The 13,959-nt window shown below is 43.1% G+C and overlaps 1 protein-coding gene across 1 annotated transcript in view; it reads right to left on the bottom strand.

The window, feature by feature from the left end:
* The window catches only part of FBN2 (fibrillin 2), a 150,410-nt gene that overhangs the window by 48,787 nt on the left and 87,664 nt on the right, over positions 1-13,959 (bottom strand). The window contains exons 24-31 of the mRNA XM_053409269.1: positions 12,930-13,157; positions 11,008-11,133; positions 6,581-6,709; positions 5,743-5,868; positions 4,843-4,968; positions 4,346-4,468; positions 1,597-1,722; positions 344-469 (exon numbers count right to left, since the gene is read on the bottom strand). Coding sequence (XP_053265244.1) covers positions 344-469; positions 1,597-1,722; positions 4,346-4,468; positions 4,843-4,968; positions 5,743-5,868; positions 6,581-6,709; positions 11,008-11,133; positions 12,930-13,157 — 1,110 coding nt within the window. The remainder of the gene's footprint in view (positions 1-343; positions 470-1,596; positions 1,723-4,345; positions 4,469-4,842; positions 4,969-5,742; positions 5,869-6,580; positions 6,710-11,007; positions 11,134-12,929; positions 13,158-13,959) is intronic.

The raw sequence follows: 13,959 nt of genomic DNA on the forward strand, positions 1-13,959 counted from the left end.
GCTCCCATTGCTCTGTCCCAGCTCCTGCCAACCTAACAGTTCGAAAGCATGCCAGTGCAGGTAGATAAATAGGTACTGCTGCAGCAGGAAGGTAAACAGCATTTCCGTGTGTTCTGGTTTCCGTCATGTTGTTCTGTTGTGCCAGAAGCGGTTTAGTCATGCTGGCCACATGACCTGGAAAGCTGTTTGTGGACAAATGCTGGCTCCCTTGGCCTGAAAGCGAGATGAGCACCGCAACCCCATAGTCGCCTTTGACTGGACATAACCATCCAGGGTTCCTTTACCTACAAAGAACTATGCCACAACTATTTGGTTCTCAAGGAAGTTGCGAAGTATATCATACCTGTACATCCTGTGGTTCCCTTCTTGACAGAGTAACCCAGCTGGCAATGACAAATGAAGGATCCCTTGGTGTTCTCACACTCTCCAAACATACAGATGTTGGAATTCAGGTCACACTCATTCACATCTGTAAGTTAATATAGCTCAGTTAGTGACTGAAAACTTGTTCTTCGTTAGTCAAGTCACTCAAAATAAATCATCTTATAAAATGAACGTACGAAATATACCAAGAATTATACATTATTTTTATCTTACATTTTTCAACTAGATCATATCATTGTATGAAGCAACAAGATAGGAACCAATGAGAAAATGAGACACTTCAGTGTAGCAAAAAGATATACATGAATAAAAGTACTACTGAAGCATAAGATCTGATAGTTGCTAAAATTTAAATTGGTTTTTGAAAAATAAATCAGAATTATTTCAGCTACTTTTCTTTAAGAAGTCTATTACTTTTATAATACATTAATATATTCTCCATCATCAATGAACTAGCCCTTAGTTTTCAAGATTCCCAAAGTGTGAATTGCCCTTCCTTGTAGACTTATGAATATTTATTAGGGAAGGTATAGATTCTGAATACATCTGGTTGGGCCAGGAGGAAGTTTCTATTCTGCAAAAACACAACAGCTGAAATAGGAACAATGTGTGCCATATTTTAACTGGTGTGATAATGGCCAACTGAATGGTATTCTCCAAGGAATTTATTTTTTATTTTTTCTTGGTTATCATCAAAGAGCATGACACCAGAGCTTAGCTCAGAAGTTAACTTCTGAGATTCTTAAAAGAGCACCTTCCAATCCCTTTTCCAGATCAGTAGAGAGCTGGAATATGTAAAATTTTCTCGGTGGCAATGCCAATTTCTATTATTGTTCTTTCAGTCCTGATGTGCTGTAGAACTTGTCAGGATGACTGTAAGGGAGGGGGAAGGAAAACCTTACTTCTTGTTCTGTGCTGCTTCTACTGCCACCTTTCCCCAGCTTTGAAGGTTAAAGAAAAGGAAACACTTTTCCCAGGACAGTCAGAAGGGAATCTGGGGCAGTTTACCACCACAAGATTCAACTACATTTTAGTTTATCAGTGCTTCTTTGGTGAGGTTTAAATCTTCTTCTGTGAAGTAGTCACAAGATCAAATCTTAAATTGCTACATTAGTGATGTTTTCCCTAAGGAAAAGGTTTCTATTTTTGAGAATAAAAAATCACATTAACAATATATTTACAACTCTTGAAAGCTACCTCTAAATTACTTACCAATGCATATTTTCATGTCCATAGAAGCCATGAATCCATCATAACAAAGACATCGATATTCTCCTGGGATGTTGGTGCACTGCCCCCCATCACAGATATCTGGGTTGTTTTCACATTCATCAATGTCTATAGGAAAAATTTATCACTGTGAAATTCTGAACAGACAAATCTTCTGTAAACCATGCCATGCTAAGTTTGTTACTAGCCTGTTGCTATATATCTACATGGCTCTAATGGTGTTAACATATATACTACTGCTTAGCATTTATGTAGAATGTTAGACATTTCATTTACACAATGCCAGTTCATATGTAATGGAAAAGCATGTGTTGATATTGCATGAGCAAGCCTTGTACTTTCCTGATCTCTCCTCCCCTTATGCACTCTGATTTCCTCCCTGATTTAACACCTGAATTGGTAAGGTTTGTGTTTGCCCTCCAAGCCAGAATTGGGAATGAGCTTCCAATTGTGTTTTCTAATAACAATTTGGAGGGCAAGCACACATCTAAGTCTTCCAGCCGGGAGGGATTTAGAGCATGCAAGCAGAAAAACAAAGCTTGTGAGCCCAGGGCTCACTTGTGTGATGACAAAGACTCTCCTCCTTGGAAGAGAGGGGAGTGGTTGTGGGCGGGAGCCCGAGCTCCGCCCCTGGCCGGGGGCCTTAGCCCCCGCCCCTCCTCACCTGGCTGGCGCCCACGCCCACCGGAGGCAGCCAACCAGGTGTCTCCGGGGGGCGTGTTTAGCAGCTTAATGCTGCGGCTCCAGCTCTGCCTCCTCCTCAGTCGTCGTCGTCCTGCAGCGAGTCACCCACCCTCCACTCCCATTTAGCTCAGGGTCTAGGTTTTTTGGCCTTGCTATGGACCTTAGGTTGGTCGCCCCGGTTGTCTGGGGGGCCTGGTAGGAATTTTTCCATTTGGCATTAGGCTTTTTGGTTTTTTCGCCTACCTCGTAGCAATCGTCACAACTTTTGTGGTATTGGTGGGCAGGTTAGGCATTGGATTCATGTGTGTCAAGGGCTAGGTGTGGCCATCGCCTATGCTATCTACCGTGGGTTATTCCGTTAAAGGAATCTGGCGGTCGTGTATTCCGTCCGATGCCTGCTTGGCGGGAGGCCATGGCACGACCCTCGGTGACATCAGGGGGTGAGCCTATAGTTGGATTAGCATCAACAGGCTCCACCTACTGGTGAATAAACCCACCTCCTATAGTCATCCAATGCCTAAGCCAATACCTTTTCACTGCTGTAATCAATAAAATTGTGGCATTTTCTTGCCCATTAACCTTATATCACGTGTCCTTGTGTGTTTATTTCACATAGCGGGGGTCGGGCCCTCGATCCACAAATTGTGGTTGGCATGACATATGAACCAGGTCACCTATTCATTCAACACTGCAAGATAAGCCTATACAATCTTCTCCATACTATCACTTTTCTAAGGGCACCTATTAAGTCCTGATGTGCTGTAGAACTTGTCAGGAACTTCTTGTAGAACTTCAAGAGAAACTATCACTTTTCTAAGGGCACCTATTAAGTCCATTGCATGCCCAGGTGGAGACCCCCTGACCCCAGGCAACACCCAGGTGGAATAATGACTTGTGACAACGTGTTATGGGATTAAAATTGGCCACAACTTTATTAAATTTTCAGATGTAGGAAGACCTTGGCTTAGGCATTGGGCATTTACCCCGCCCAGTCCCTGGCCAGGGATCTGGGGCACATCAGGGTTAACCAATCTGTCTGGGGATTAGGCTGGCTCTGGAATATGTATGTTTAAGCAGAGAACCCGCCCCCCATTTTACCGCAACACAGGGGAGTGCACCTTTCAGTGTATGGCCAGTGACTCCCCTCAACACAACCCCTTTAACAAGGAACCCTGGGATCGCCACAGAAGGGAAGATAGACTGAAGCAGGCACATCCAACTCCCTAGAGACTGCAATCTACTCCCAGTGTAAAACAACTGGCAGTGATGTACCCATTGTCATTGGAGGGAGGGCAGGCCAAAGTTGCTGAATTTTTTTTAGGGGAGAAAAATGTTGGTGACCTTTTTCGGGGGGAGGCATAAAACACTCGGAACCAACACCGCTATTAGCAAGCAGACGCAGCAATAAAGGAAAGCTTAGTAGAGCTAACGACTGCACATTTCATATAACAGATGGACAGAGCGAGGGCCACAGGGGGCAGAGACTTTCAGCACAATGCTTTCTGCTACCGGCGATCAGAAGGGAACCTGCAATCAACCACGATCAATAGCGTTCACTCAGGGATAAACCAGTCAATCAGGATCAACCTGTTGGACATCGCTGGACTTAAGGATTCCGCACAAGTCCTGACTGAGAGCTCCCAGGTAGGCTCCATACCCTTTATGCTTAAAGAGTGGACCCTTATTTGGTCCACTCCCCTGGCTCCACCTCCCCAATCGCGATTGGTTATTTGAACTGAGGTTTGGTGGGAACTTCAAGGTTAGCTACTTGGGGAAGTGGTCCAGGAGCGCTCTGCCGGGAGTCACATAGGATAGGGGGTGCTGAGTGCGGGCACGCAAAAGACGCCCTCCATTTGATGTGGAGAGCAGTCATTATCTCCACCTAGAAATAGCCAAGATTGCATTTGAACCAAATTGAGACCTTCTGGTTCACAGCTTGCTGTTCAAACCACTGCATCATACAGTAAGGAAATTCACACACAATTCCAATGTTTTATGGATGCAGTTCTGCAGAACAGAACTGAGACGCTACTCTTCATTCTTTTACCTGAACAAGTCCTCATATCTGGCATCAGAGCATATCCATCACTGCAGCTGCATTCATAGCTGCCTTCTGAATTAGTGCAGTGGGTGTCACAGCCTCCATTCATGATCATGCATTCATCAATATCTAGGGAGGGAATATTGTGGACAGATTATTAGATCTATTTGGTACTTTGTTTAAAAGCATCCCACCTGCCCCTCATATTTCCCCCACTCTCCCCTTCCTATCAGGAGAAGACAGTAGGCACTAGGTACCTAAGTGATTTTAGAACGAAATGACAACAGCGAATGAAATAAAGTTAACATAAAATAAGAATGCAAAATATAGCTCAGCGATAAAGAGTAATAATGGGGTGTTTATTTTAGAGTAGAGGGGCATACCCACTGTTTGAATTCTGAAAGATGCTGTCATTGATTATTTAATTTACAATTATGAAATCAAAGTTTGGAAAAAGAAACAAACTAGAAACATTTATGCAGAAATAAAAATAAAATACTTGCCAATGCAGCCCTGTCTGTCCGGAGTGGCCTGATACCCCGGATTGCATGAACACTGATACATCCCAATCATGTTCACGCATTTGCCATTTCTGCAGAGGTTATCACTAAGAGAACATTCATTAATATCTGAAAAACAAGAATTACATTACTGGCCATTGGGAAGTTGAGAATATAGTTACAGGCTTAAAAGTTAACATTTTTATGAAAGTGCGTTCTGATATGAAGTTTTAACTTTATTCTGAATGTTTCCATGTGTCAAAATAACACACAAATTTCGATAGTATTCCCCCCCCCCCAAAAAAAATAAAATGACACAAGGAGCTTCAAATCTGTATTACACTTCAGTGTGGACAAAATGGATTTTGCTTAGCCTTTAGCTAATTTAGATTGGGGGACTTCCCTTGTGCTGGTCAGACAAGCTCACAGATTGCACAGCTTCCTTGACCTGAAAGACTGGGAGCTTTGCTTGGCTTAATATGAAGGGTCTTCGCAGTTCCCAATGGCATTTTTTTTAAAAAAACAAAAATAAAGTAAGACTTGAAAAGTTCAGCTTGGCCGTGTCCATAACATGGACCAAAAACAGATGAAATAGACTGCTTGGATAAGGAGTCTGGTCTAACATTTTATAGCAACCAGTAAGAGTTTCATTAACAGTTCAATATTAAATAATTTCTGTGAATAGACCTTTATGGTTAGGCTGATCTCTGGCTGCATGTGTGCAAAATCTCATTTTACATTTCAAGTCCAAGAACTTCAGAGGAAAATTACACTCGATTTGCCATTCGTCAAAGCATTAGGAGCTAGACAAATTCATATTATGAACCAAGTTATCATTATAGCTAGGAAAAACTACTAGCTATAGAAGAAGGAACATTTCATTCAGAGACACCTGAAACTCACCCACACAATCTTCACGTGATGGAGACAATTCATGCCCAAGAGGACAGTCACACTGAAAGCTTCCTTCAGTATTCACACACGTGCCACCTCTACAGAGAAGAGGGTTACGCTCACATTCATCTATATCTGAAAAGAAAATATAAGGGAAATATTGTTATAGGGACCATTTGAGATGAAGTAAGAGATTGTAAACATCTGGAAGTAATTAGGGACGTCTGACTCCCTGAGAAGGAGGCTGTTTCATAACAACAATGATACTTATATCCTTCAGATTTCATAATAAATAAAACATAAAATTGTATAGAATACAGGAAATTGGATGATTTATTCACCTGAGGGACTCCTAAATTCATAACTAGGTTAAAGAAATTCATGCAATTTGAAAACCTAGACCATGCAGAATTCTTTTATTTGAAATTTCTTACATATATTGCTATCAAATATTCAAAGAAAGTTTTCTTTCGTCTTTTATTATGAAAGACTCGTTTTAGCAAATGGCTGTAGGCAGCAAAACAAAGGAACTACTGTTGTTGCAGCTACTGTGATGAGGGGAAATGTGTTGTTTTATATACTGTCATTTGCACAACTTTCAGATCATTTAACCACTACTAATCCAAAAACAAGTACACAATGTTATGTCTAGTTTACGTGTTCAGGCACGAAAGGTTACCTTGTGCCCATAAAGGGACAGGATATTTATAATACTTCATATACATAATTGCTGGGTGTAAGCACAATCAGGTGGTATGAAAAATGGGCATATAGCTATGAACATGTCTTACACAAGCTTTGAAATGTATATGTAGTATGTGTACTAAAACCTTCATCGTTTACTTACCCATGCAGTTCTTCATCATCATAAATCCACTTTCATAGCCTTCAAAGCATTCACATTCAAAGCTGCCTGGAGTGTTGACACAGGTACCACTTCCACAGAGGTCAGGTGAGATATGGCACTCATCAATGTCTAGTTTCAGAATAATAATAAAAAAAAAAAGACTGACAATCCATTTTTAAATCCATTTTTTCATTTAACAATTTGCAAAGAATACTGGAGATATTTAAACATTTGAAATATCAAGGTGTCAGGAATCCTAATTACAGTAGGAAGAAAGATCATGATATCTGAAAACAGAATTTGATAATTGAAGCGGTTGGGAAATAATTGAAGTGGTTGTGACGAGCAATTTGTACAACTATTTGTACAACTTCACATGGAAACCCTCCCTCCTCTAGCACGATTCTTTGAACACTTCTTCATAAAGTTGGCATGCTGTGATCTCAGGGCACTGCCTCCTGAGCGGAAAGCAATAGCTTAAGCTTCACAAATGGATGTCCAACTAGACTCTCCGCAGGCATGGATGAGATCCATCTACTCTAATTATTCTGAGTACTCTTCCATTCAGCTCCATGCTTAGATCACATCCTGGAATTGCTGATTTGAGCCACAGAAAGTGTAAATAGGGAGAGTTCACCTTATCTGCATACTGGGTACTGTCTCTTCCACGTTGCCATATGCTTCCAGAGCAATGGACTGGGTAGGAACAGGAGTCAATGGTGACCATCTCTTACAGAGGGAAGTCTGTTGCTTCTCTTTCCTGCTCTTTCCAGATGCAGGGAGGGGACAGAAAAATTGACTTGGAAATTGACCCAAGCTCACGAGCTCCCAAGCCAGGGAAGCCCATGCAATCTGTGGGGTGACAGGTGCTCCCCAAACTGGCTGAAGAGGTGAGACAAAATTCTCAGGCGTAGTGTCCAAGTCTGGTAAAAAGGGTAAGCAGTCGGCTTCCCAATGGGGAGCCTTTGAGATTTCTTAGGTCTTGCATTGGCAGAAGGTCTCACAGAGATTAGCCTTCAATGCTTCTTCACTTTCTGTATAAGTTCAACTTCAGCCCCTTTAAAGGTAAAGGTAAAGGTACCCCTGCCCGTACGGGCCAGTCTTAACAGACTCTAGGGTTGTGCGCCCATCTCACTTAAGAGGCCGGGGGCCAGCGCTGTCCAAAGACACTTCCGGGTCACGTGGCCAGCGTGACAAAGCTGCATCTGGCGAGCCAGCGCAGCACACGGAAACGCCATTTACCTTCCCGCCAGTAAGCGGTCCCTATTTATCTACTTGCACCTGGGGGTGCTTTCGAACTGCTAGGTTGGCAGGCGCTGGGACCGAGCAACGGGAGCGCACCCCGCCGCGGGGATTCGAACCGCCGACCTTTCAATCGGCAAGCCCTGGGCGCTGAGGCTTTTACCCACAGCGCCACCCGCGTCCCCATAAAGGTAAAGGTACCCCTGCCCGTACGGGCCAGTCTTAACAGACTGTAGGGTTGGGCGCCCATCTCACTTAAGAGGCCGGGGGCCAGCGCTGTCCGAAGACACTTCCGGGTCACGTGGCCAGCGTGACAAAGCTGCATCTGGCGAGCCAGCGCAGCACACGCAAACGCCATTTACCTTTACTAGAGATTATAGAGAAAACGATGTGGAAGGGATATGCTAGAAAGAATGGCAGGAAAACTTAAAAATAGTTTAAAAGTCTGCTGAAGAACTTTGAGAGCTTTATAAAAACAGTGTTTCCTGCCTATGAAGCAGAACTAGTGAGGGATACAATCTCCGGGTGATATTTTCCTTCCCAACTCTCAGAACTGCTTTAGACTTAAGAGCTAAGCCGAGCAAGTGCATTTCCCATCAATGCAATCATTAGAAAAACAAGGAAATCACCAGCTATAGCAACATTAACATCTAGAAAGGCCTTGATTCACATGCCTTACCACCCACATTTTATATTACCCCAGCACATTTGACTTCCGCAGTTCCAGAACAAACTTCTTTTCACTGTTAATGTGCAACCACCCACTGTGCGCACATCCATTCATCACAGTTGTAGAAAGTCTCAGGCAAAACCTCAACCTCAGATTTGCTCTGGTGTGAAAAGAATGGCTTTTGCTTATAGGACAATGCTAGATACTAATTTATTTGGACAGCTTGAGATCCGTTTGGGAGTCATCCTGCTAATACAACAATTTCGATAAACTGCACCTGTTAGAATGTTCCCCGGTGTGCTGTATTGTTTTTAACACTTGATTGGAAGCCGCCCAGAGTGGCTGGGGAAACTCAGCCAGATGGGCGGGGTATAAATAATAAATTATTATTATTATTATTATTAAGACCAAGTTTTGAAGATACTGGATGTAAAACACCTGGAACACTATTGGTGGTAACAGTAGATACTGTTATTTTAAGCAATCATTCCAAGAACCCAACTATCACCAGATTTCTTGCCCAAACTGTTATCTCTGCATAGCATTATAAAAAGATGAAAGATGCATTGCAAATTTAGTAAATCCGGGATAATAACGGGAATGGCTGGAATATCCTTGTTCAATCTTCAGAAGATCAAGTCTTGAGGCCCTGAAATATGGCACAGTCAATGGGTGTTTGGACAGGTTGGGCCCAGCATTCTTGGACTGAGGTGTTCTAGGGGCTGAAACAAAAGCAATCTTGCACTGAAACTTGGGGCTTGATAGTTTTGAACATTAGTTGGAAGTATTTCAAAGTCTATATAAATAAATGCAAGGGCAAGCAGTGGTCTCATGAAACTCACTGACGAAAGGAATGGCAAATAACGCCTTCCAACGCTAAGTGTACCCACCTACTCTTTTTTACTGCGGTTACTGCTCTTCATATGCCTTTCCCTCTGGGCTCTATCAGTAGCATTTAATAATAATAATAATAATAATAATAATAATAATAATAATAATAATAATACAATACTATTTATACCCCATAGGGACACGGGTGGCGCTGTGGGTTAAACCGCAGAGCCTAGGACTTGCCGATCAGAAGGTCGGCGGTTCGAATCCCTGCAATGGGGTGAGCTCCCATTGCTCGGTCCCTGCTCCTGCCAACCTAGCAGTTCAAAAGCACGTCAAAGTGCAAGTAGATAAATAGGTACCGCTCTGGCAGGAAGGTAAACGGTGTTTCCGTGCGCTGCTCTGGTTCACCAGAAGTGGCTTAGTCATGCTGGCCACATGACCCGGAAGCTGTATGCCAGCTCCTTCAGCCAATAAAGCGAGATGAGCACCGCAACCCCAGAGTCGGCCACGACTGGACCTAATGGTCAGGGGTCCCTTTACCTTTACCTATTTATACCCCGCCCATCTGGCTGGATTTCCCCAGCCACTCTGGGTGGCTCCCAACATCATCACCATAAAGTGATAAAACATCAAACATTAAAAACTTCCCTAAATGGGGAGAAGGGGGTGGAAGAAGGAGCCTTCCATTCCTTCTCCTTGCTGGCTCTCTTGGAGAGGGCAGATGAACAATGAGCAACACAGAGGAGGAGCCAGAATACTTCAGGGATTGGCCTTGTGCTCCTTACAGGGGTGTTACCCTTGGCAGGTGCCTGATACCTATACTGCCGACTGTGCTGTTCTTTGGGAAGACCATGGCAGAAATGGTTTCCAGACTTTTTAAATGAAAAGAAGCCAAGGCTAATGGTGGAACAGTGGGGAAGACACTACTTAAACTTCTTCCTTTGGACATTTTTCTGCTGAAAATCACAAACACTGAACCCCCCCTCCATGTATAAAAGCAGTAAGGAGCATTTTTTTGGGGGGGTATCTATGAAGAGTTGAGCAAGTGCACTTCCTGTCATTATTCCACTCAAACTTACAGCCCCTTGTGGCTTCTTTTAACTTTTTTTTAATAAAAAATATGAGAGAGCAGTTCCACATTGTGGGGTGCAAGGTTATGCTCCTGCTCTGCTCTGCAACTTCTGATAAATCTGAGGAGTTAATTTCATTACTTCACACTTTTAAAAACTACAGGGGTACCTTGTTTTATGAACTTACCGGTAATCCATTCTGGAAGTCCGTTCTTAAACCAAAGCGTTCTTAAACCAAGGCGTGCTTTCCCATAGCAGCGGGGGGCTCAATTTAGAAATGGAACACACTCAACAGGAAGCAAAACATGTTCTGCTTCCAAGGCAAAGTTCACAAACCAAAACACCTACTTCCGGGTTTGCAGCGTTCTTAATCCAAGTTGTTCATAAACTAAGCTGTTCTTAAACCAAGGTACCACTGTATACTTCTTGCAAGGTCTTTGCAGGCTTTGGTTGTGCTGAGGAGCCCTCAACCACCCAGATTAATGGAAAGTTGCTACAGGATGCAAACTTGAATGCCATGCAAGCCACATTCCAGGAAGGGATGAGCGGACAGCTCAAAACTCCCTTTGAATGTACCAAAGATTCTCTAAGGAGTCCTATCTCAAACTCACCTGTACAATTTCTTCCTTCCATGTCTAAAGCAAATCCACTGTTACATCTACATTTGAAGCTTCCAATTGTGTTTCTGCATTTGCCATTTGTGCACATGCCAGGGAACACTTTGCACTCATTTATATCTGCAAGAGGAAAATAGATAAAATGAGTTCACATATTTTATGCAATTCAAAAGCTCACTTATCGAGCAAACAGTGACAACTCAAAATGTAGTGTTTTATCAAAGCAAACTAGAACAGCAGAATCTATTTTAGTAAATGCACCAGGTGTTCCACTTCTGCAACCGATCCTCTCAAATATATGTTAAAATTATACAAACAACAATTAACATTTTAAATCAGATGGTATGGTTCTCTGTGGCTGATACAGTCAATAGGAGAGAGAAAGTGAATAAAGAAAGATTTAGTCTCAAAACAGGTAATTAGTTGGTCAAATTACCAAGCAAGTGTGTGGAGGTCATTAGAAGAGGAGTATTAATTCATTCTTAAGAGAGGGATTGTGCATATCGAATAATAATGGACAAAGGAATATTTTGTCTTGCCAAATTATTTATTTTTAGGGCCCACTCTATTGTTCAGATAGTGGTAAAGACCCAGAGCCACTGTAGAGTAAGGGCTTCATAATTACAGCCACAGTGGAGTCAGGGCAGCTAGAATAGTCTTTCTATACCCTGCTTTGACTTGTATAATTGCAAAACTAGGTAGTGCTTGGCAGATCTCTAGATAGTCTTCTCCTGACACCTGTCACAAGCATGTGACATCATGGAGGAATGAGGTGGAGAGGGGCTGATTAAGCTTTTTCTCCTCCAGCCGCTTTCCTACTCGTAACTCTCTTCTCCAAGCTAGCTTTCCATAGTTGGTGAAAGACATGGGTTTTCAAATAGAAAAATAGCCAGAGGGGAAAGCGGAGTAAGCAGTACGCCTCCTCATTGCTTCACTCAAACTCAATAGTCCTCTACAGCTGTTTTTCTTAGTAGAAAGTTGAGAGGCTGCTATACGCATCATCTGTGCTATGCAACGTCTGGCTGCTTGAATAGCTTGCATCAGAGTGGGAGGGCTGGGTAGGGACATGGGAAGAAGAAGAAGAAGAAGAGGAGGAGGAGGAGGAGGAGGAGTTTGGATTTGATATCCCGCTTTATCACTACCCGAAGGAGTCTCAAAGTGGCTAACATTCTCCTTTCCCTTCCTCCCCCACAACAAACACTCTGTGAGGTGAGTGAGGCTGAGAGACTTCAAGAAGTGTGACTAGCCCAAGGTCACCCAGCAGCTGCATGTGGAGGAGCGGAGACGCAAACCTGGTTCACCAGATTACGAGTCTACTGCTCTTAACCACTACGCCACACTGGCTCTCAACACCACACTGGCTCTCAACAACATGCCACTCTCATTCCCTGTAATACCCTGGGTAGAGCCTGCATACATATGCCACATGGAAGGGGAAGAAACAGGGCTCTCTTGAGCCCTATGGCTCAAGGGCAGTCCCTCATATTTATGGCATGTCATCTACTGGACTGCAGACCTATACAGTGGAACCTTGGTTCTCGAACTTAATCCATTCCGGAAGTCCATTCAACTCCTGAAACCATTTGGAAACCAAGGCGCGGCTTCCGATTGGCTGCAGGAGCTTCCTGCACTCAAGTGGAAGCCATGTTGGATGTTCGGCTTCCGAAAAACGTTTTAAAACTGGAACATTTACTTACAGGTTTTCGGCATTTGGGAGCCGATTTGTTCGTCAACTAAGCCATTCGAGAACCAAGGTATGACTGTATTAGGTGGGCTATAAATCCAAGCGAAGTAATCGTAAATTATATATGCTTACACGCATAAAATTACACAGAAAACATATTACAAGTTGGAGAAAAGTAAAATGTACAAATGATACTGCCCTTGATGGAATTCCACCACAAATGCTATTTTACCTTTATAAAAAGGCCTGCCTGTTAAAATATCTCCTCGGTTGGAGAAGCCTGGTCCTCTGGGACACAATATTTCATACTCTTTTGTCCCAGGCTTGGGACATTCCTCGCAGTCCAGTCCCCAAGCGGCACCTACAGCACAGCAGCAGGTATCCATCCGGAACTTTCCAGGGACAAGTTGAACACATTCATCCTCATCCCACTTCAGATAGCACTGCTCCATTCGGATATCTACAAAAGAGATTGAAAACAATGGCAGATGTTGAAGTTCTGGAGCCCAATCCTAAAACTTTCGCACCAAGTACGTGGCATATCATGAACTCTCCAAATTCTGGCTTGGGCAAATATGGGACCAGTAACATTGATCTTCGGTCTATGGAGCCCTGCTTAGGGAAGTTTTTAATGTCTGATCTTTTATCGTGTTTTTAATGTTCTGTTGGGAGCCGCCCAGAGTTGCTGGGGAAACCCAGCCAGCTGGGCAGGGAATGAATATAATAATAATAATAATAATAATAATAATAATAATAATAATAATAATAATTACTACTATTACTGAAACATGGAAATCAGATTGTGATCACTAAACTAAACTAAATAAGAGCAATGTTTTTTGAAATGGAATTGTTATATGAGGATCAACAATTTAATATATCAGGAACAGGATACTCGGAGGTGTTTAAACAGTGAGGTTTAAGCGCTGGAAATCCTTCTTGATTTGGGCTCTTTCAATTTATGTCTTTAATTGAGGAAAATACAAGAAGTAATCAAGGAGGAGTGGCTAGTACAGTGGTGGAGAATCATGAAGCTACCTGCCCCATACTGGCATCATTGCACCTTAGTTGGATGTGGCTGGGGCAGGGACGGGTGGTGGCAAAGTTGGGGCTGTGTGGACATGGCTGGAGTAGGAACATCAGAGTGGCTCCACAGCCCCAAACTTGCCACTGCCCTGCCGTGCCCCACCCAACACTTTTCCAACTAAAATGCAGTGACACCGGTATGAAGAGGGTGCCTCTTTCTTGATCTCAATCTGCAT

The sequence above is a fragment of the Podarcis raffonei genome, chromosome 11, assembly GCF_027172205.1.
Source record: "Podarcis raffonei isolate rPodRaf1 chromosome 11, rPodRaf1.pri, whole genome shotgun sequence".
Classification (NCBI taxonomy): Eukaryota; Metazoa; Chordata; class Lepidosauria; order Squamata; family Lacertidae; genus Podarcis; species Podarcis raffonei.